Below are 20,853 nucleotides of genomic sequence, written 5' to 3'. Positions count from 1 at the left end.
TTTGCAGCAGCAAATTTGTTTCAAGAAGACAGCGCAATTTCAAAACTCAAAAGCTTTTTCTTTGCCGTGCCGTTGTTCGCCAGAAATTTATGTATTATAAGGAAATTTATATTGATCGGAGATTCTGTTAATTCATTTTATCATGATAAACATGTAAATTTTTACTGAGATTGTTACCACCATGCAAGGAGGGTTACCCTAACTAAGCAGACTTTTCAATGCCGTCCAAAGTCAACCACTATACGCGCCTGGATTCATCTTCTAGATAAAGCACTGCGTGCTCAAATTGAATTTTCAAAGCAGTTGACACAGCTTAATTGTACAGCTATAAATATTAAGGTCTGAGCTTTACATGCACCACACAATACTTTCTTTCATCTGAAATGGCATCCTCTACAAGGAAAAGCCAGTTAGTCATTGTCTTGCTAGGAATTCTAATTGCAGGATCAGCTGTGCCGAGCCATGTTGTAGCTCAAAATTGTGGCTGTGCTGCAGACGAATGTTGCAGCCGATGGGGTTACTGTGGCACCGGCAATGACTATTGCGGCACCGGGTGTCAAGAGGGTCAGTGTTTCCCGGCAGCTCCCACCAACGATGTTTCAGTGCCTGATATCGTGACCCCAGAGTTTTTCGGTGGGATCCTTGATCAAGCTGATTCAAGCTGTGCTGGGAAGAACTTCTATTCACGAGACGCGTTCCTTGAGGCTCTCAATTCATACTCTCGGTTTGGTAGGATTGGTTCGGTTGACGATTCCAGGCGTGAGATCGCAGCTTTCTTCGCCCATGTCACCCATGAAACTGGACGTAAGATTTCTCATCATCCATCTCCCGAGCTTTCTTTGACTTTATATATATAACAAAATGTGTAGCAAAGGAAACAGTTCTTGAATCAGATACAACTGGTAACTGATAAACAAAATATCCATGCAGATTTTTGCTACATAGAAGAGATCAATGGACCATCAAGGGACTACTGCGACGAGGGCAATACGCAATATCCATGCAATCCTGATAAAGGTTACTACGGCCGAGGACCAATCCAACTATCATGGAATTTCAATTATGGACCTGCCGGAGAAAGCATCGGTTTTGATGGATTAAACTCTCCTGAAACTGTGGCCAATGACCCTGTAATTTCATTCAAGACAGCTCTGTGGTATTGGACTAACTCTGTCCAACCTGTAATTAGCCAAGGGTTTGGGGCGACGATTAGAGCCATTAATGGCGCCCTTGAATGTGACGGAGCAAATCCTGCTACTGTTCAAGCTCGTGTAGGGTATTATACCGATTACTGTAATCAACTGGGTGTGGCTCCTGGAGATAACCTTACTTGTTAGGAGAAAATCCCAGTTTTTTTTTTTTTTTTTTCAAATAATAAACAATAAGAACATGTATAGAACATAAGAAGCTACGCTTTTCTTGTTCCATTTATAAAATATCTATTAATCTTTTTTCATGTGTAACTTTTGGCGTGCTCGTTTTCTTATGCATGGCTTCAAGAGGAAATGTACTGGAAAGTTGCCACTACCTTTCCGATTTTCTTACTGGTGTGAAACTTTCCGGCACCGAGCATCTTGATGCTCGGTTCCAAGCCACACATATATATGGAAAAAAATACGAAACAATTACAAGAAAATTGACTTAAAAATTAAAAATAAAGTCCAACACAAATGAAATGATTGAAATAAACCGAACATTAATTAAATCCTACATCATTTTTGTCATTTATATTAAAAAAAATATTCCTATCATGTGAAGATATATAAGGAAATTAGAGTTAATTCACGTACACATGATATATAGATATTCCAAGAAAACTTTTATTTCTAACATCGCTTCATAAATTTCTAACATTTCAATTTGTATTATCATTTTTTCTTAATTATAACAAATTGCTGCATCGAAGTATAATTCTACCACTGGAAAATAGTTGAAGTAATTAACATCAAACTCCCCGTACAGTAAACTAAGAATTCAACAGATCATTTATATAAATAAAAGAATCCAATTTACTTGCATTGATTCATATAAACTTAATATGGACATTTAAGTTTATACGAAACAATGCAAGTAAATTATAGCCGATGAAGTTTTTGGTGGACCAGAGTCTTAAAAAATGATCGAATGATCTTGAGTGATCACAAAATCAGTTGGTTTTTTTTATATAAAAAAAACATTAAAGTGATGTCGATTCAATGTTTTTTTATAGATAAAATACTTGTTCGATAATATTTTTATGCTTCAGGTCAAATTAAATTAATACACTCAACTTGTGACTTAGCTCATAGATTTCATTGAGTTTAATAACCTTGTTTTTTAAAATTTATTTTTTATTTATTTGAATAATTAACAATATAAAAAATATAAGGGAGGGTCCAAAACAAAATTTAAATTAAAAAAAATAAAACAAAAATAAAAAATAAAAAATAAAAAAAAGGATGATTTGACTTAAAAACTTAAAAGAAAAATACTAAAAATTAAAATTAAAAGAGAAGCCAAGCATGTTTAGGGATTGCAAAAGACCAAAGCCAAAGTGCCTGGCTCATGCCTATGAAACAAAAAAAAAACCTTTGTTATGTAAATTTTAGATATTTTTTGCATGGTTCTATATCTTTTAATTGTTCTTTCTTACAATAAATTATGAGAAATCAGATATTAATTTGATAAAAAAATATATGTGATTGAAAAAAAAAGGTTCGAGTCATTGCGGATTTAAGTTCCTTTTCCCTAAATCTTTTAATGTAATGTATAATGTTTTCATTGCCACTTTCCACTATGGAATTATTCTAAAAGGATACATGAGAGTATGGTAGAAGTTGTTTTTTTAAATATTTTTTATTTGAAAATATATTAAAATAATATTTTTTTAAATTTATTTTTGATATCAGCATATCAAAATGATTAAAAAATACTAAAAAATTTAAAGCAAAAAATATTTAAATTTTAATAAAAAAACAATTCAATCTCAATGCTAAACACCCCCTAAATAGCTTGTTGCTTTCGTAAGATTACCATTAAATCAACAAAATATCGGACAAGTCTAAAATACCAACACTGGCACGAAGTATGAGAGGTATTTATGTATGTAATACACCAAATACTTATCTTAGTTGTGTAATTTAATTATGAATTTTCATGTAATTTTGTTTTAGTAAACTTATTTTAATTAAGGACTAATTTCATTTTACTCCATGAGATATGAGCTAGTTACTCTATGTAAAGTTTTAATTGTATCAATGTGATGGGTCCAAAAATCTATAATGCTTAAAAATAAAGTTGATGTCAAGGTGTTTGATAGGTCCTAATTTCTCAGTCCAAGTAACCTAATTTATTTTTTTTAGTCAAGGTGTCTGGTGACTTGATATAAAAAGCCTAAGTGGTTGGTAATAATAGTTGATGTCTGGTAAGCCAAGGTGGCTGGTAGCTGTGATAGTAATAAGTGGTGTCTAATAAACTAAAGTAGCCATTACTTATAAAAGATCCCCTTTAATGGACGTGAGGAATATCCGATAGTAAAGTCAACAACTTTATAGAGAGAGAAAGTGCAATGATATTTTAGAGGGTAGACTCTGAAAATATATATGTTGAAATTGTTAAGAATGAAAAGATTGTGAACTTGTTGTTTGAATGATTCATGATGTATTTCTAGTCTATGAATCTTATCTTTTTGTAGTAGTAAATGATGTCTGATAAGCCAATGTGGCTAGTAGTTGTGGTAGCAACAGGTGGTGTCTGGTAAGACAAGATGGCTAGTACCTATAAAAAGTCTCTCTGACGGTAAAGTCAATAACTTTATAAAGAGAGAAAGTGCAATGATATTTTAGAAAGATATACTCTGAAAATATATATACTGAAAATATTAAGAATAAGAGATTATGAATTTGGTGTTTGAAAGATTCATGGTGTATTTGTAGCCTATAAATATTATATTTTTTATGGAGATGGGGGGCTGAAATGTAATTTCACCCTTGTAATATTTTGAGTCGTATTTTATTCAAAATAATACGTATCTATGGCGAATATTGGACTCGAGCAAGGTGCCTGAATCTATTAGAGGTGAAAAAAAGATCCAGATGCGCTGCTTTCATCAGGCATGTTAGGCTCGGGATGCGCACCCAAACCCAAACACCTTGCATGTTGGGCAGCACGTCCAACCAAGTTTTAGGCTTGCGCTTAGCACTTAAGGTGATTGGGTTAAACCTAGCACCAGTTGGGCATCACGCCTAGCACCAATTGAGCTGGGCATGCCATGCCCCCTGCCTAGTGTACGTGTCAATGCATTAGTATACACCCATAGTGAATGCATAGGCTCAGGATCTTGCTCGAGCCCATGTTCACTGGAGCTGGGCTCGGATACCACACCCGAGCCCATACTCCTTTTGTTTATTAAGTTTCTTCCTGGGTTTCAGGGCCCCCTTCCCTTTCCATCTTGAAGCAGGGTGAGCTTCAGTCCTTCAGTGCTATTAGTTTGCTGATTTTACTACTGCACGCACATACTATAATTATAATGTTATTAAGTAATTAATCATGTATATTGTTATAGATTTTTTTTTAACAAAAAGAAGGATTGAGTAATTATAATATCTTAGTATATTTTCTATTATAAAATAATACATTTATGCTAATAACCCTAATTTTAAGAACTGGTCCATATATTTATCAAAATCTAGAATTTATCAGCTTTATAAGAAAAATAATAGAAGCAAATTATTGAATATAGCAGGATTATAATATGTGTCGTCTATATATAGAGATCAAATCCGACAGCAACCATTTCATTGAAACCAGATGTGTCTTCGTGAGACTTTCTTGCAACCTTTTTTGGCATGTAAACTATTTTCTTTATCATGAGAATTGATTACTGTTAGAGAATAATATAAATCATATCCTGAGACCTCACCTAACAGCTTAAGTTATTGAGTTGAGATGGTTCTTTGACATGGTATCAGAGCCTTGATGACTAAGCGATCACGAGTTCGAATCTCACCATCCCCATTTATTTGATAAAAATTAAGCACAAGGTAAAGTGGATCTGTGCAAGTTTTAAGCCCAAGGACCTCACTTAACAGCTTAATCTATTGGGCTGAGATGGTTCTTTGACAATTACCTATAGTAGGCTTGTATTGTTCATGAATCATGATCATCATACGTCAAGATTTGTGTGCATTGATCTAGCAAGCACTACTAATGCAAAACTTGCAAATAGATCTTGATTCTACATTTTAAAGGAAATTTTGTGTCTTAATTATAGAAAATTAATAGAACTTTGGAGATTCAATAGGTTAATTTCCTGAATGAAATAGACTGGGATAATCCTAAAGGATTGTAAGTTTTTTTTTTATTGGCATATCGAAATCATTTAAGAAAATATTAATTTGATGTTTTTTTAGATAAGAAATAATTTAAAAATCAATTTCATAAACAAAGTAATTAATGCAAAGCAAATTGGATAATGAGTTTATTTCCTTTCTAAATTAAAAGATAGGTGTTGGATTTATTTCCTTTTTTAATTCAAAAATAAGTATCCAATTAGATATGTTTTAAGTAAATTATCCAAAATAGTTGCTTAATCTATCTTGCTTTTGAAAATTTTATAGTTTATGTATAGTACGTAATGGCATCTTATAAATTAATTTTTTGGACCCATTAAAAAAAAACAGATATAATGAAAAGAAAGAGAAAATAAAATGAAAAATACACAAAAAATAATAAAAATATCTGTATCGATAATTTTAATATTTATTAACTAATTACTAATTTCATCACGTACGGGTAAAGAAAATTCTCACATATTTATTAGTTAATAAATTTCTATATTTCAGCTGCCCTATGCCCCAAAAGCATTGAATAGATGAATAATATTTGTCTAGTCAACAACTACTGTATATAAAGGAAGAAGAAGAAGAAAATCTTAAAACAAGATCATTATAACTTGTAAAGGCTACAAGATAGAATAGTTTGTGGCTAATATACCACAACGTCGACATCAAAAGCAATGGCCAGACGATGCCTTCCTTTTCTTTTGTTATTGCAGGTTTGGTTACAGCTTGCTTCAGCCCACTCCATTGTTAAGTTTCTTCCTGGGTTTCAGGGGCCCCTTCCCTTCCACCTTGAAACAGGGTGAGTTTCAGACCTTCACTTTTACTGGTTTACAGATTTTATTACTGCACACGCATGCCTAAGATACACGTAAATCTTGATCTAAATTACATGCATGCAATGGTGGGTGTACGTGTGGAGTTATCAGGTATGTTGGAGTGGATGAAGCGGAGGATGTGCAGCTCTTCTACTACTTCATCAAGTCCCAGAGGAATCCTAAAGACGACCCTCTCTTGCTTTGGCTAACTGGTGGCCCTGGCTGCTCTGCCTTCTCTGGTCTTGCTTTTGAAATCGGTAAGAGAAGCGACATCAGCTCACTCAATTACAGATATAATACTGCAATTGAAATGGACAGTCACTATAACTATATATATTGAGTTTATCCAGAGCCATTGAAATTTCATGAATTTCTGATGTTTTATGTGCGCAGGTCCAATAAGATTTGAGGAAAAGGAATGCAATGGGAGCTTACCTACATTGGTTTTCAATCCATACTCATGGACACAGGTGAGATAACCTTTTGTATCAATCTGGGATTGCTAGGTTTGAAAGTGCATTTCTGTACAGCATTCTTATAGATGGCTGCGCTGTTGATTAATTTTCAGGTCTCCAGCATAATATTCTTAGATTTGCCTGTTAGCACTGGATTCTCCTATGCAAGAACCCCACTTGCTCTTCAGAGAAGCGACTTCAAACAAGTTTCGCAAGCTGAGCAATTTCTTCGAAAGGTGAAACTTGCTGTTCCGTTTTGCAGTTGAGAATATGTGGATTTATTTTTATTGTTTTTTTCTTGATTGCGTTATATAGTGGCTAATGGATCACCAAGAATTCCTCTCAAATCCAGTTTACATTTCTGGTGACTCCTACTCAGGCATCATCGTTCCAGCTGTTGTTCAAAAGATTTCTAATGGTATGATACAAAATTGGCCATTATGGTATTGAAATGACAGGGTCTGTTTGCATTTTTTTAAATTTCCAGTTTTTCTTTAATCCCGTTCGAGATTATCTTGAAGCAAGCTGTTCAATGGTTGCAGGGAACAATGATGGTATCAAACCACTAATAAATCTCAAGGTTCATATTATATATTCCATTTTTTTTTTTCTTATTGATCCTGCAATTTTTATTTTTTTTAAAGTGCCTCTTTGTAGAAAAATAACTGGACTATATGTATTAAAAAACTTGAAGAAAAGAAAAACAGAAAGAAAACAAGAATTTATTTTCATGCTTGCATCTAAGATTTGCTGATGGAAGTGGAGTTTTATGTTGTATGGTTGCAGGGATACACACTTGGGAACCCTTTTACTGATTTTACTTTTGATTTGAACTCAAGGATTCCATTTTCTCATGGAATGGGACTTATTTCTGATGAACTCTATGAGGTGATCCACTTGGTATTGTAATGTCTGTCTTACTAGCTCAGAGTTATGTCTAACTACTGCCACAAATTGTTTCAGTCACTGAAGAAAAGTTGCGGAGGACAATATCAAACGATCGACCCTAAAAATTCAGAGTGTTTGAAAAACCTAGAGGCTCGTGATAAGGTATTATGTGAATCCCCTTCGATGCTTTTCCTCGGAACTCATTGTTAATGCAGATAGAGCCATTTGCTTTTTCAGTGCATTTCAGAAATTGAGGAGTCGCATATTTTGTTACGCAAGTGTCCTAGTGATGCCCCACGTCCGATAGAGATGATGGGCAATAGAAGATATCTCCGTGAGAACCCCCAAGAATTCCTCCATTTCAAACCTGATCTTCCTACCATCGGATGTTGGGTAATTCCCCTTCCTCTTCCTCTGATATGCAATGTGCATGCATACATACTGCTGCAGGCGGAAGCTGAAGACAGCAAAACAAAGAAAGAAATGGTTAAGACAGGACAGAATCATCTTTAAAGCTCCACTCATGGAGCCAGTTTTGTCACAACATCACAAGATTATGAAATACAAAGTAGACAGAAGAACATCTAGGAAACAGATAATTAGCACAGCATTCTTTTTATGAATTTATGCAAGTTTGTTTCTTGGTCCTTTCCTTATTTTGAGAATTGTCCTTCATGCCTACAGAATTATGGATTTCTTCTTGGTTCATACTGGGCCAATGACGATAAAGTCCGCAAAGCACTCCATGTGCGAGAGGTATGGGATTGAGAGGAGAGTAGCAAGAATTTTCAGTAGCAAGAAATCATTAAGAGAATAATGCAACCCTGTTTTGATGCAGGGAAGTATAGGGGAGTGGAAACGATGCAATTATAATTATACTTATGAAATTAACAGCTGCATTAAGTATCATATAGACCTTGGCATAAAAGGTTACCGCAGATTAATCTACAGGTTTTTTTTTTCAGATCTCACATGTTAATTAATTATAGCTTTTTCCCTTAATCCTTTGGTTGATATCGTCTCTCCTTGTGCTGAACAGTGGCGATCATGACATGGAGGCACCATTCTTGGGAACTCAAGCATGGATAAGATCTTTAAATTACTCTATTGTAAATGACTGGCATCCATGGCACTTTCAAGGTCAAGTTGCAGGGTATGTTCTTCGAATGAATATTACTTTTGATCAAGTTGCTGGTATTCTGTAACTCTTCTCTAGCTCTTGATTTGCCTGTTGAAAGAGCATATTAAATGAATAAAAAAGAATGATTTAGATGTTTGACTTGAGCATGCGCCTGCAGATACACGAGGACTTACTCCAGTCAATTGACATTTGCAACTGTGAGGGTAAGGGATTTGGAAATTCTCCATTTCTGCTGCACAGAGAATTCTTATAGTATTAATCTCTTGCAAACTTCTCTGTATTTCATTTATTTATATATTTTTGGCTAATTTGTAGGACGGAGGGCACACTGCTCCAGCGGACAGACCCGCAGAATGCTTCGCCATGTTTAAAAGGTGGATAAACCAAGAACCTCTGTAACTATGCTGCGACCAAAATCGCTGTCATGGGAATGGTGATCTTATAAATAATAATTTTTTAGTTTAAATTGCATGTTATTTTACACATTAAAATAAAAATATTTAAATTTATAATAAAGTTAAAACAAAATTCTAGTATCCATATTAAGGATACAGTAGAATATCATAGTTATATTTGAATCAGACAAGATCCTAGAATGCATTTATAAAGACATTCATTAACCTTAAACTAAAACTAATGTATATATAAATTAATTAATTGTTAAAGATATATGCACACAAAAAAGATAGTGTTGCCAAGAATTAAACGCTTTATCCTTCAAATTAAAATACTCTTCATTTGATGCAAATGATCTTCTTGGATTTTAATAACTTCACTTTTAAAAGATGTATGGAATAAAGAAATTCAAAATCTGTATGAAACGATTTCTTCGTTTGTATGAAACGATAACATGTCATTCATTTTTTTCAGGTGCAAATGATTTCTTCGTTTGTATGAAACTAAATAAGAAAATTTAAATCTATAAATAAAAAAAATTCTTATCAAATATAAAAACATTAAAAATAATAAGATAAGAAAAAAAATCCTCATTTCAAATGTACTCTAGTTCCGTTCATGTCCAGGTGAACTACAAGTTAGGCTTAGAACTTAGATTGCAAACTTTTGTAATTTTATACATTCATCCCCATAAAAATCCCATCATTTAGCTGGAGTTTTTTATTCCTTGTTGTCTTCACAACCTCAATATCAAATAGCCCTTTTGCATCCTTAAATGATTCAAATTGTAAACCAATTTTACACATTTCACTTGCATTAAGCACCGGCCTTTCTAAACATTGATATAATCCAGTTTTAATATTGACATTAACCTTATTAGGATTATAATGATAGTAAAAAATTCAAATAATAAGTTGTTGCAAGTAAAAGTATATTCCATATAGGTATATAACTACAAAATTCCATATAGTTATATAATAATGGAGGTGAAGTTCCCATCTTGCATCAATAATATTCCATATAGGTATATAACTACAAAATAATAATAATAATAATAATAATAATAATAAGAAGAAGTTATGAAATCATTATCATTTGTTAACTAATTATAACATAATTAAGACAAATATGAAATAAATATATTGAATCAACTTGTAGTAGTAAATAAACAATCAACAATATAGATAATTAGTAGTTTAGTATCTTTTTTTCACAAATTAATGATTTTTTTTTACTTGATCCATTACTTCATATATAAAATCCATAATTGATTTCTCATCTGAATCAACTAATCAAAGAACTTTAACTAGAGAATATATTGTCTTGATACATATAATGACATAATACCAAAACCTGATGTCCAGAACACAGTTTTGAATTTGCTTCCCTTCTTCTATTCTTGAAAACCTACTTGACCTCCACTGTTTAGAAGTAAACATAGTGTTCAAGTGCATTTTATAATCATTCAAACATCTTAGAGTCAAGTATGGTAGCAAACTGAGTGATAGCAAGCCTAATCAAATCATTTTCTTTTGTAAACTGTCTTAGCATTAAAATAAAAATAGTTCTTGAATAAATATACGAGGTAATCCTCCTCTCGTAGCAATAGTTACTTAATGGACCTCAAGATTTTTCTCAAAATCTTTCAATATCAAATCGACTCAATGGACAACACATGATATACAAAACAACCTTTTTCTCTTTCTCATCAATAATTTTCCAGTTACCTTATAATCTGTAGTATTATTGGTGATTACTTGCACAACACTTTCCTCCTCAATCCTCTCCACAATAACATCCAACATCTCAAATACTTTATCAGAATTCTTGGACATATTATAGGTATCCACTTATGACAAAAATATATCCCTTTAGGACTATTAACCAAAAATTGCAAATAAAACGTCTTTTCTTATCTCTTCAACCATTAGACATCATTGAACAACCAAATTTTTTTCCATTCTAGCTTGTACTTCCCAAGCAAGTTCATTGTTTGATCTATTTCTTACTTCAAATACTTCTTTCTAATATCACGGTAAGATAGAGGCTAGAAATTTAACCCATACTATACAACCAATTCAAGTGCCTTGAGAAACTTGGAGTTTTTAATATAGTTAAATGAAATCGCACTAGTGTAGAAAAAACTTATAATTTGTTGATATGTTTTTTCTCTGGGATCCTTTTTTAGCAATTGTTGATGGTAGTTTGTGTATTTTCACTCTTACTAACTGCTCTCCTTCCTTTGTCTTTTGAGCTATTTTTTCACCTTCATCTTTATCATCTTTTCCAATACATTAAAGAGTCTTGCTTAAATAGAAAATCCTCTATTGAAATTTTCTTTTTAACAATACTTGCACTTAATTTTTCTTGAATTCTTATCCATAACCATATCATATTGCCGGCTCACATCAAGCCTATTGTTAAAGGTAATTTTTTAAAATATCATGCATTCAATAGTTTAAGAATCAATTTAAATCAGCAATGTAATCAATTCAAGCAAGATTGTGAGGACAATTTGCAAGCAAGCAAACAAGGTTATATGAAATAGAGCATTCCAAAACAAGCATATGTGACATAGGGTAATTTAAGTTTCTAGCATACAGATAAAGTATTAAACTAGTAATTGACTTTACACTTTCAAAACAAAAATGATATAACATTGAAGTGCTTTGCTGGAAAACTAACAGAAGAAAATAACATAGCAAATCAAAAAGAAAAACGAGATGGAAAAAGAAAAAATCACATAAATTCCCGTAAAGCTATTACTCCAGGCTCCCAGTGATGTATGGACTCTGAATTGGTCGAAGTGGAAGAAGGGTTGAGATGAACAGTAAAACACTTTGTAGAGAAGAAGAGATTTGAGAATTTAGAAGAAGTTTTATTGTGAAACACACTTATTTTTGTAATGAATAGGGAAGTATTATATTTCCAATGAAAACATAAAAACGATATTAAAATTACGAGTTTGTTGATTTTACCAAGTCAAAATAATTTCAGTTTGGTTTTATCAGTTTTCGAGTTTTTAAAGTGATTTTGCCTAGTAAATTATATGTTGAGTCGTAAAATTATATGATTTTATATGTCAACTCGTGATTTTAATAATCTTTATTTAAAATATTTAAGTTATTTCATTTATTTTATATGTTAAATATGGACAAAACCTTAAGAAAATAACAAAATGGCTTGATTTTAAATTTTAAAAAGTTAAAACTAAAATTGACAGTAAAGGAAGTAACTTGAAGTTTAGAAAGGACTAGTCCATTGGCCTTTTGCGGGTTGGAACAATATCTTTTTAAATGTAAAAATAATATTAAAAGCACGGATAATTGTTTGACAATGTTATTAAACTTGATCAAGTGAGTTATTTTTGAAATCTTCCAACTTAGCTCTTTGTCTAGCTCGACTTTTCAATTAAACCACATGGAAGTTAACTTGACTTAAATCGATCAATTTTATGGGATCAAATGCAACGTTGATGATTGGTAAAAATATAACTTAGTTTTTTAAAAAACATCAAGATTGCAACTTTTAAAAAAATATTGAGACAATGACAGATTGGATCGACCTCGACACCTCATGACCTATTAGGTTTAATAAAAAAATTTAAAGAAACTATTTTTATTTAATTATATGATAAAAATAGATGCTCACAAAATTGAGCACCAACCTAACAATAGACACTTATTTAAGACAATTATCCCTATAGAAAACAAATAAAAATCAATCATGTAGTCTATTTCTCAACCAATCCAAAATTGAATGATGAAATCAAAATAAATAAATTCAAAACAATTAAAAGACCAAAAAATATATTTCTGGTTGGTGGGTAAACTCATTAAACCTGTGAATTTAGTAACATAGGCTAGCACGTCAAACCTGTAAACCGGGTTATGGACTCCACTTGGATTATAATTTATTTTTTGAAAAGTTTTTTTTATTTAACTATATGATAACAAAAATAGACGATTGCAAAATCGAACATCAACCCGGTACCGAAATATTTTTTTAAGACTGCAATAACCTCATAAAAGGCAAAATAAAACCAATTATAAAATTGAATTCTCAATTAACATAATATCCAAGGATGAAATAAAAAAACTAATTAAAAAATATTTAAACTTGTCAGACCTGCGAATCAGCAATCAATCAAACTTGTGAACAGGTGCATGGACTTTATAAAGTTTAATAACATGATTTTTCTCTTAAACTATTTTTTTAACTATATGAGAAAAAAAGTAGAATATAAAAAAAATCAAGTTGAATTGAAAAAAAAAAACAAACATATTATTAAACCTGTAAATTAGGGCAACCTAGATTACCCTAACAAACTGCTAAACCATATTAACTTTATAAGAAGGATATATATATATATATATATATATAAAACAAATTATAAACTAAATTCTCAATCATTCTAATATTAAAAATAAAATTGACAAAACAAATTTTTTTAAAAAAAATCATAATAAAAAAATAAAAAAACAAAAAAGAAAGTAAAACATCATGAATTACTATTATAATTCATGTTTCTATAAGTATTACCCCCTCTAATATTAAAAAAAAAATCCTCAAAAAAAATAAAAAAAAATTCATAAAAAAAAAACACATGTTCAAAGATTAAAAAAAAAACTGCGTGTTTTAACTTTTTGTTAATTGCCAAAACTAATTATGAAGAAAGCTACCTCGCTTTCCCACGTGCTTTAGATTTTGTTAATAATTTAAGCAGTTTAGACATAGTCAACTGTCTCAAGAATATTAATATAATAAACAAGTCTCGTAGCGACCATATCAGACCTTCTCATCTGGGAAAACTAAACTTTTAAGCAGTTGTCGGCTACTAGTATACCTCAAGAAAACTACATCGACACCAAAACAAATGGCGAAACAATGCCTTCCTTTTCTTTTGTTATTACAGGTTTGGTTACAGCTTGCTGCCGCCCACTCCACCGTCAAATATCTTCCTGGGTTTAAGGGGCCCCTTCCCTTCCACCTTGAAACAGGGTGAGCTTCAGACCTTCACTTTCATTGGTTTACTGATTTTACTACTCTATGCATGTACATAAAATGCTAAAAAATTTGATCAAAATTGCATTCATGTAATGGTGGGTTTGTGGAGTTATCAGATATGTTGGAGTGGATGAAGCGGAGGATGTGCAGCTCTTCTACTACTTCATCAAGTCCCAGAGGAATTCTAAAGACGACCCTCTCTTGCTTTGGCTAACTGGTGGCCCTGGCTGCTCTGCGTTCTCTGGTCTTGCTTTTGAAATCGGTAAGAGAAGCGACAGCAGCTCACTCAATTACAGATATAATACTGCAATTGAAATGGACAGTCACTGAAACTATATATATTGAGTTTATCCAGAGCCATTGAAATTTCATGAATTGCTGATGTTATATGTGCGTAGGTCCAATAAATTTTGAGGAAAAGGAATACAATGGGAGCTTACCTACATTGGTTTTCAATCCATACTCATAGACACAGGTGATATTGCCCTTTGTACCTAGCAGCAACTGTTAGATTAGAAGGTGCATTTTCTACAATATTGATCTTATAGATGGCTGCGCTGTTGATTAATTTTCAGGTCTCCAGCATAATATTCTTAGATTTGCCTGTTAGCACTGGATTCTCCTATGCAAGAACCCCACTTGCTCTTCAGAGAAGCGACTTCAAACAAGTTTCGCAAGCTGAGCAATTTCTTCGAAAGGTGCAACTTTCTGTTCCGTTTTGCAGTTGATAGGCAGAATATGTGGATTTATTTTTATTGTTTTTTTCTTGATTGCGTTATATAGTGGCTAATGGATCACCAAGAACTCCTCTCAAATCCAGTTTACATTTCTGGTGACTCCTACTCAGGCATCATCGTTCCAGCTGTTGTTCAAAAGATTTCTAATGGTATGATACAAAATTGGCCATTATGATATCGAAATGACAGGGTCTGTTTGCATTTTTTTTTAATTGCCAGTTTTTCTTTAATCCCGTTCGAGGTTATCTTGAAGCAAGCTGTTCAATGATTGCAGGGAACAATGATGGTACCAAACCACTAATAAATCTCAAGGTTCATATTATATATTTCACCATTTTTTTTCTTATTGATCCTGCAATTTTTATTTTTTTTAAAGTGCCTATTTGTTGAAAAATAACTGGACTTTATGTATTAAAAAACTTGAAGAAAAGAAAAACAGAAAGAAAACAAGAATTTATTTTCATGCTTGCATCTAAGATTTGCTGATGGAAGTGGTGTTTTAATCTGTATGGTTGCAGGGATACACACTTGGGAACCCTTTTACTGATCCTACTTTTGATTTGAACTCAAGGATTCCATTTTCTCATGGAATGGGACTTATTTCTGATGAACTCTATGAGGTGATCCACTTGGTATTGTAATGTCTTGCTTACAAGCTCAGAGTTATGTCTAACTAGTACCACAAATTGTTTCAGTCACTGAAGAAAAGTTGCGGAGGAGAATATCAATCGATCGACCCAAAAAATTCAGAGTGTTTGGAAAATCTAGAGGCTCGTGACAAGGTATTCAACCATACCTATATTGTGTGAATGCCCTTCATGTTTTTCCTTGGAATTTCATTGTTAATGCAACTAGAGCCATTTGCCTTCTTAGTGCATTTCAGAAATTGAAGAGTCCCATATTTTGGAACGCAAGTGTCCTAGTGTTACCCCACGTCTGATAGATATGTTCGGCAAAAGAAGAAATCTCCGTGAGAACTCTCAAGAATTCCTCCATTTCAAACCTGATCTTCCTACCATCGGATGTCGTGTAATTCCCTTTCCTCTTTCTCTGATATACAACATACATATATACAAGAAAAGAATTTGTTAAGGAAAGAATAATCTTTAAAGCAAAACTCATATAGTTTGTCGCAACATCACAAGATTATGATATAAAATGTTGACAGAAGAACCTCAGGGAAACAGATAATTAACATAATGTTCTTTTTTATGAATTTCTGCAAGTTTGTTTCTGTTCCTTTCCTCATTTTGGGATTTTTCCTTGATGCCTACAGACTTATGGACATCTTCTTGCTACTTATTGGGCAAATGACGATAATGTCCGCAAAGCACTCCATGTGCGAGAGGTATGAGATTGAGAATAGTCGTCAGAATTTTAACTAGCAAGAAATGATTAGGTGAATAATGCGATCCTGTTTTGATGCAGGGAAGCATCGGTGAGTGGCAACGATGCAATTATAAATCACCTTATACTCATGAAATTAAGAGCAGCGTCAAGAATCATATAGACCTTGGGATAGAAGGTTACCGCAGATTGATCTACAGGTGGTTTTTTCTTTATTCATATCACATACTATGACACTATATAGTTTGGTTGATATAGTCCGTCCCTTTATTGATTGAGCAGTGGCGATCATGACATGGAGGTACCATTCTTGGGAACTCAAGCATGGATAAGATCTTTAAACTACTCTATTGTTGATGACTGGCATCCATGGCACTTTCAAGGTCAAGTTGCAGGGTATGTTCTTCAAACGAATATTAGTTTTGATCAATCTGCTGGTATTCTGTAACTATTCTCTAGCCCTTAATTTTCCTGTAGGAAGAGCCTCTTAAATGAAGAAAATGTGTGATTTGGATGTTTGTGCGTGCAGATACACGAGGACTTACTCTAGTCAATTGACATTTGCGACTGTAAAGGTAAGGGATTCAGAATTTCTCTATTTTTGTTGCACTGATGATTCTAACATATATATTGTTGGACTCAATTTCAAGCTCTTACTTTGTACTTCTTTGTTTGGCTAATTTGTAGGGTGGAGGGCACACTGCTCCTGGATACAGGCCTGCAGAATGTTTTGCCATGTTTAAAAGGTGGATAGTTCAAGAACCTTTGTAACTAGGCTGCGACCAAAAGCGCTGCGCCATTGCATTGGCCAAGCTGAATTTTATAAACACAAGTCATGCTCTGGGTTCTGAAAAGAGGAGATAGTGTTGAGTCACCAAAAGTGGAGAAAAACTTAGTACAGTAGAGAGCTGAATCTCTTGTGTACTGTGAGCTGTGTGCACTTCCTGTTTTGTGAAGTTCTTCTAACATCTTTACCCATGTTATTATCGAACTGTTGAAATTATTAAGTGCACTTTTGGGATTGTTGTTTGCTTACAATTTTTCAACAAGGGAGTTTGTACAGGAGTGTGATAAAAAGTTTTTTTGAAAAAGTTTCTTTTATTTAAAAATATATCAAATGATCTAAAAATATTAATTAAAAAAAAATCGAATCGGTATCACAGTCACCACCGGTACTCAGAAGATAGAACACCTCCAAACATAAACACAGCACTTCAACTCTTAAGATTTGTTCTAATTGAACTGTTATACAAAATAAGTTGCAAATATGGATAACAAAACATTGAAGGGCCTGGACTCTGGATTGAAACACTTGAAGGTTATATACATTCAGACAGGATAGCAAAACATTCAGCACAAAAGAGGTCCCATTTTGCAGAGATCCACGTACTTGCCCATATCACCTGGCAGAGTTCACCGTCGAGCTCTCTAATTATACATTCATGGTAGCTTATAGCTAGTTAGCAAACCTAAAGCACATACTAGATAACAAACACCTTAATAGAACAGACTTACTACGTAAAAGAAACAAGAAAAGCATTAGAAGTAACATTTTCTGCTAAGCCTTAATCACCCGCAGAAGCAATTTCGTCCATGATATTTGCCATCACCTCTTGAGACTCCCTCAGCAACTTGATACTTGTGTTCAGCTTCTCACGCTTGCTAGCCACAGATGGGGATTCCACGAACAGTTTTTCTATTGCAACACCGCCACCAGTACCCAACAACTCATTAACAATCTCCTTCTCCATCTCCTTGTTCACCAAGTTTCGGATGCTGAGCTGGAGATGCAGAGCCATATTGTCAACCAACCTTATCAAGACAATCTTCCAGTAAGCAATCAGCCTCATCTTCAAGTCAAAAGCTTGAGGAAGAACATGTTTATAACGCCTAAGATCTCCCACTACAACCTCTCTCGAGCCATCAATCACCACCTTGGAAGATGCAAATTTCGTAACGTTGTCGATGACTGTATGCTGCTGTGCCATGAGCTTGTTCCATTCCTTCATATATTCTGGATTACATGTGTAATCCGTTTCCTTCTCCATCTGGACAATCTCTGTTACCCAATTAATGGACTGCTCTTTCATTTTAGCTACAAGGTTATGGCCTGCTCGTCGGGTAGATAACTGAATTTGGTGATAGCTCTCTGAGTGATGATTCAAAACCGAAATGACCACCTCTTCAATGTACGTCCACACTTTTTCGACAAACTCTATTGGTAGTTTTGACATTCCTTCAACCTGTCGCTGCATGATGGTTCGGAAGGCAGTTTGAGGAAGGAAATTGGGCAACTCGATCCCTTTTGTTTCCTCCAGAACCTCAATCTCATTCATCATAAAGTTATTTGTATGGTCAGAGAAATATTTATGAAGTTCAGTTGAGAATTGATTGAGCATTTCAACCAATCTAGCAGCGCAGTGCATATTTTTTTCATCTAGGTATTCATCAGTTTCCCCTCTTACAAGGATTTTCCTCAAAGACTCCTTGGAAGATCCAATAATGCCCATGAAAGCTGCCATGACCTCAGCAATTGACAACAACCTCCTAGGTATCCTATTCAGCTCTGAAATACTCGCTTTCAACTTCTCATTAATCTTTCTGACGATATCAGGCAAACACTTGGCAATTATATTAGCCTGAATTCGCACCAGTTTTTTAGCCAAAACTTGAATACCCACTGTAGATTTTTCAATCTTGGACAAAAGTTGATGTGTCGCAAACAGTGCAGCTTCTTCCTTCCTTGCATCCTCATAAGACTCATTACCAATACGGTTTCTAACACACACATAACCAAGGCCTATATTCACATCATTTCTAGTGACCTTCTCAAGTAACCCTTCAGGTGTTTTATCAACCTTTGTAACCACAGCAATAGTCCTCTCGCCGTTCTTGTCGACTTTCTGTGACATCATTATAGATTCACATGTGGAAAAATCAACGTTCGCAGACAAAACATTAAGGATAACACTCTCATCAGGACTAATATACTTTATTATAATATTTGCAATCTGCTCATAGATATTTTCAGGTTGACCATGAACAGGAACTCTTGTGATTCCAGGGAGATCAACAAGTGTAAGATCAGGAACGCCATTCTTTTTCACTACAAGAGTTAATTCAGTGTTAGATATGCCCTTACCGTTGCCTGCAATCTCATCAGTGGCATGTTTGATAGCATCAGCAACGTGGGCCTCATCAGTCGGCACTGTTTGGTCATTGAACTGCAAGAAAATCTCTGGTACAAGAGATGGGTGATGTTTAAGCCTCACAATGAGAGGCACTCTAGTGCAAATGCCATCGCCACGGGGAAGATTGATACAAGCCAGAGATTCAAGAACACTGGATTTTCCTGAAGATTGATCGCCAACAACAACAATGGTTGGGAGCTGTATGCCTTCTTTCATGACATTGAGTTGCCTCAACCTGTCAACTGCATCAAGGAGAGGTCTGATACGATCGTTTGAAGATGACACAATAGGTAAATGATCATGAAAAACAGCCTCATCAGCATGAACTTCTTCTTTTGCATTAGCATCACGTTCATCAAATCCTTGGCGTGTTGCAGAAGGCTTACTACCACTACCCATTATCTCTGGTATAGATGAAGCAGAGATTTAATTCTTCAAGGGAAAAAGATTGAATATTAGGGAAGCTAAATTTTATAGCATGCAGGAGTGGGGTGGCGCATTTGACTGAAAAATCTCATATAAAGCGTGTTTGGCAGTGTGATTGCGGGTGCTTTTTAAATAATTTTTCATGCCAAAATATATGTCAATGATATTTTTTTATTTTTTAAAAATTATTTTTGACATTAGCACATCAAAACGATCCAAAATATACAAATCATATTAGATTTTAACAAAAAAATAAAAATAAATTTTAAATTTTTTGAGAACACAAATGCTCTTAGTATCTCAATTATAAACAGACTCTAAAACAGTTACTTTTTTATAACTGTATTTTTGAAATTTTTTAAAAATACTAGCTTAAAATTAAAATAATAATAATAATAATAATAATAATAATAATAATAATAATGTTTTTAAATGATTTTTATATTAATAAAAATAAATTTTAAAAATTATAATAAAATATATTATTTTAATATTTTTTAAAATAAAAAATACTTTTAAAAACAATATTTATCATATTCTAAAATATTTTAAAACTGATAAGTATAAGATGGAGGTTTTTTTCGGTTGCATAGTAAGTATTTGTTTGATAGCATGATATTATTTTTAAAAATATTTTTTAGTTAAAAATATATTAAAATAATATTTTTTTTTATTTTTTTTAATTTATTTTTAATATTAACCCATCAAAATAATTTAAAAATAATAATAAAAAATTGTTTAACTGCAATATCAATAACCATTTAAATAATTAAAAAGAGACTAGAGTGTCTAATTGAGGAAATTTAATTCATGCATCTCTAGTATTTTGAGGACTTAGGGGTGTGGCCCTTTTTTCAATCCGAAGTTTTAAAAAAATTTAATTATTTTATTTTAAATTATTTTTATATTTTTAAATTATTTTGATATATTAATATTAAAAATAATTTTTTAAAAAATATATATTTTAAAAAATAACAGTTAATAACAAACGAAAAAACTCTATAATTTGGTTACCTAGTTAAAATTTTGCACATGGTTGACAAACTGATTATTTAGAGCGATTTGTTTTTGTGTTTTTTAAATAGTTTAAAAGATTGAATTTTTTATTTTATTTTATTTTAAATTAATT

At 33.0% G+C, this 20,853-nt stretch overlaps 3 protein-coding genes across 11 annotated transcripts; 2 read left to right on the top strand and 1 right to left on the bottom strand.

Annotated features, from left to right (window-relative positions):
• LOC18104571 (endochitinase EP3) lies at positions 1 to 1,463 on the top strand. Its single transcript, XM_006376356.3, has 2 exons — positions 1 to 804; positions 931 to 1,463. The coding sequence occupies exons 1-2, from the start codon at positions 384 to 386 to the stop codon at positions 1,335 to 1,337; spliced, it is 828 nt and encodes a 275-aa protein (XP_006376418.1). The 5' UTR covers positions 1 to 383; the 3' UTR covers positions 1,338 to 1,463.
• Positions 1,464 to 5,869: 4,406 nt separating this feature from the next.
• On the top strand, positions 5,870 to 17,119 carry LOC18104568 (serine carboxypeptidase-like 7). 9 transcript variants are annotated; one of them, XM_052446694.1, is made up of 14 exons: positions 5,870 to 6,120; positions 6,248 to 6,393; positions 6,530 to 6,606; positions 14,599 to 14,721; positions 14,807 to 14,909; positions 15,035 to 15,072; positions 15,279 to 15,380; positions 15,456 to 15,542; positions 15,634 to 15,789; positions 16,037 to 16,108; positions 16,189 to 16,307; positions 16,390 to 16,503; positions 16,637 to 16,682; positions 16,795 to 17,078. In XM_052446694.1, exons 1-14 carry the CDS (start codon positions 5,996 to 5,998, stop codon positions 16,876 to 16,878), a joined length of 1,392 nt encoding a protein of 463 aa, XP_052302654.1. In that variant the 5' UTR covers positions 5,870 to 5,995; the 3' UTR covers positions 16,879 to 17,078. The 9 variants fall into 9 exon arrangements, with proteins under 9 accessions (XP_052302654.1, XP_052302655.1, XP_052302652.1 ...); XM_052446695.1 differs by lacking the exon at positions 14,599 to 14,721 and adding an exon at positions 6,705 to 6,827 and having other exon boundaries at positions 5,872 to 6,120; positions 16,795 to 17,076; XM_052446692.1 differs by lacking the exons at positions 14,599 to 14,721; positions 14,807 to 14,909; positions 15,035 to 15,072 and adding exons at positions 6,705 to 6,827; positions 6,907 to 7,009; positions 7,134 to 7,171 and having other exon boundaries at positions 5,878 to 6,120; positions 16,795 to 17,060.
• Positions 17,120 to 17,343: 224 nt separating this feature from the next.
• LOC18104567 (dynamin-related protein 4C) lies at positions 17,344 to 19,812 on the bottom strand. Its single transcript, XM_006376352.3, has one exon. The coding sequence runs from the start codon at positions 19,695 to 19,697 to the stop codon at positions 17,673 to 17,675; it is 2,025 nt and encodes a 674-aa protein (XP_006376414.1). The 5' UTR covers positions 19,698 to 19,812; the 3' UTR covers positions 17,344 to 17,672.
• Between the last annotated feature and the right edge of the window lie 1,041 nt (positions 19,813 to 20,853).

This window comes from Populus trichocarpa, chromosome 13 (genome assembly GCF_000002775.5).
Source record: "Populus trichocarpa isolate Nisqually-1 chromosome 13, P.trichocarpa_v4.1, whole genome shotgun sequence".
Classification (NCBI taxonomy): domain Eukaryota; kingdom Viridiplantae; phylum Streptophyta; class Magnoliopsida; order Malpighiales; family Salicaceae; genus Populus; species Populus trichocarpa.
This window is presented reverse-complemented; position numbering and strand designations above follow the sequence as displayed.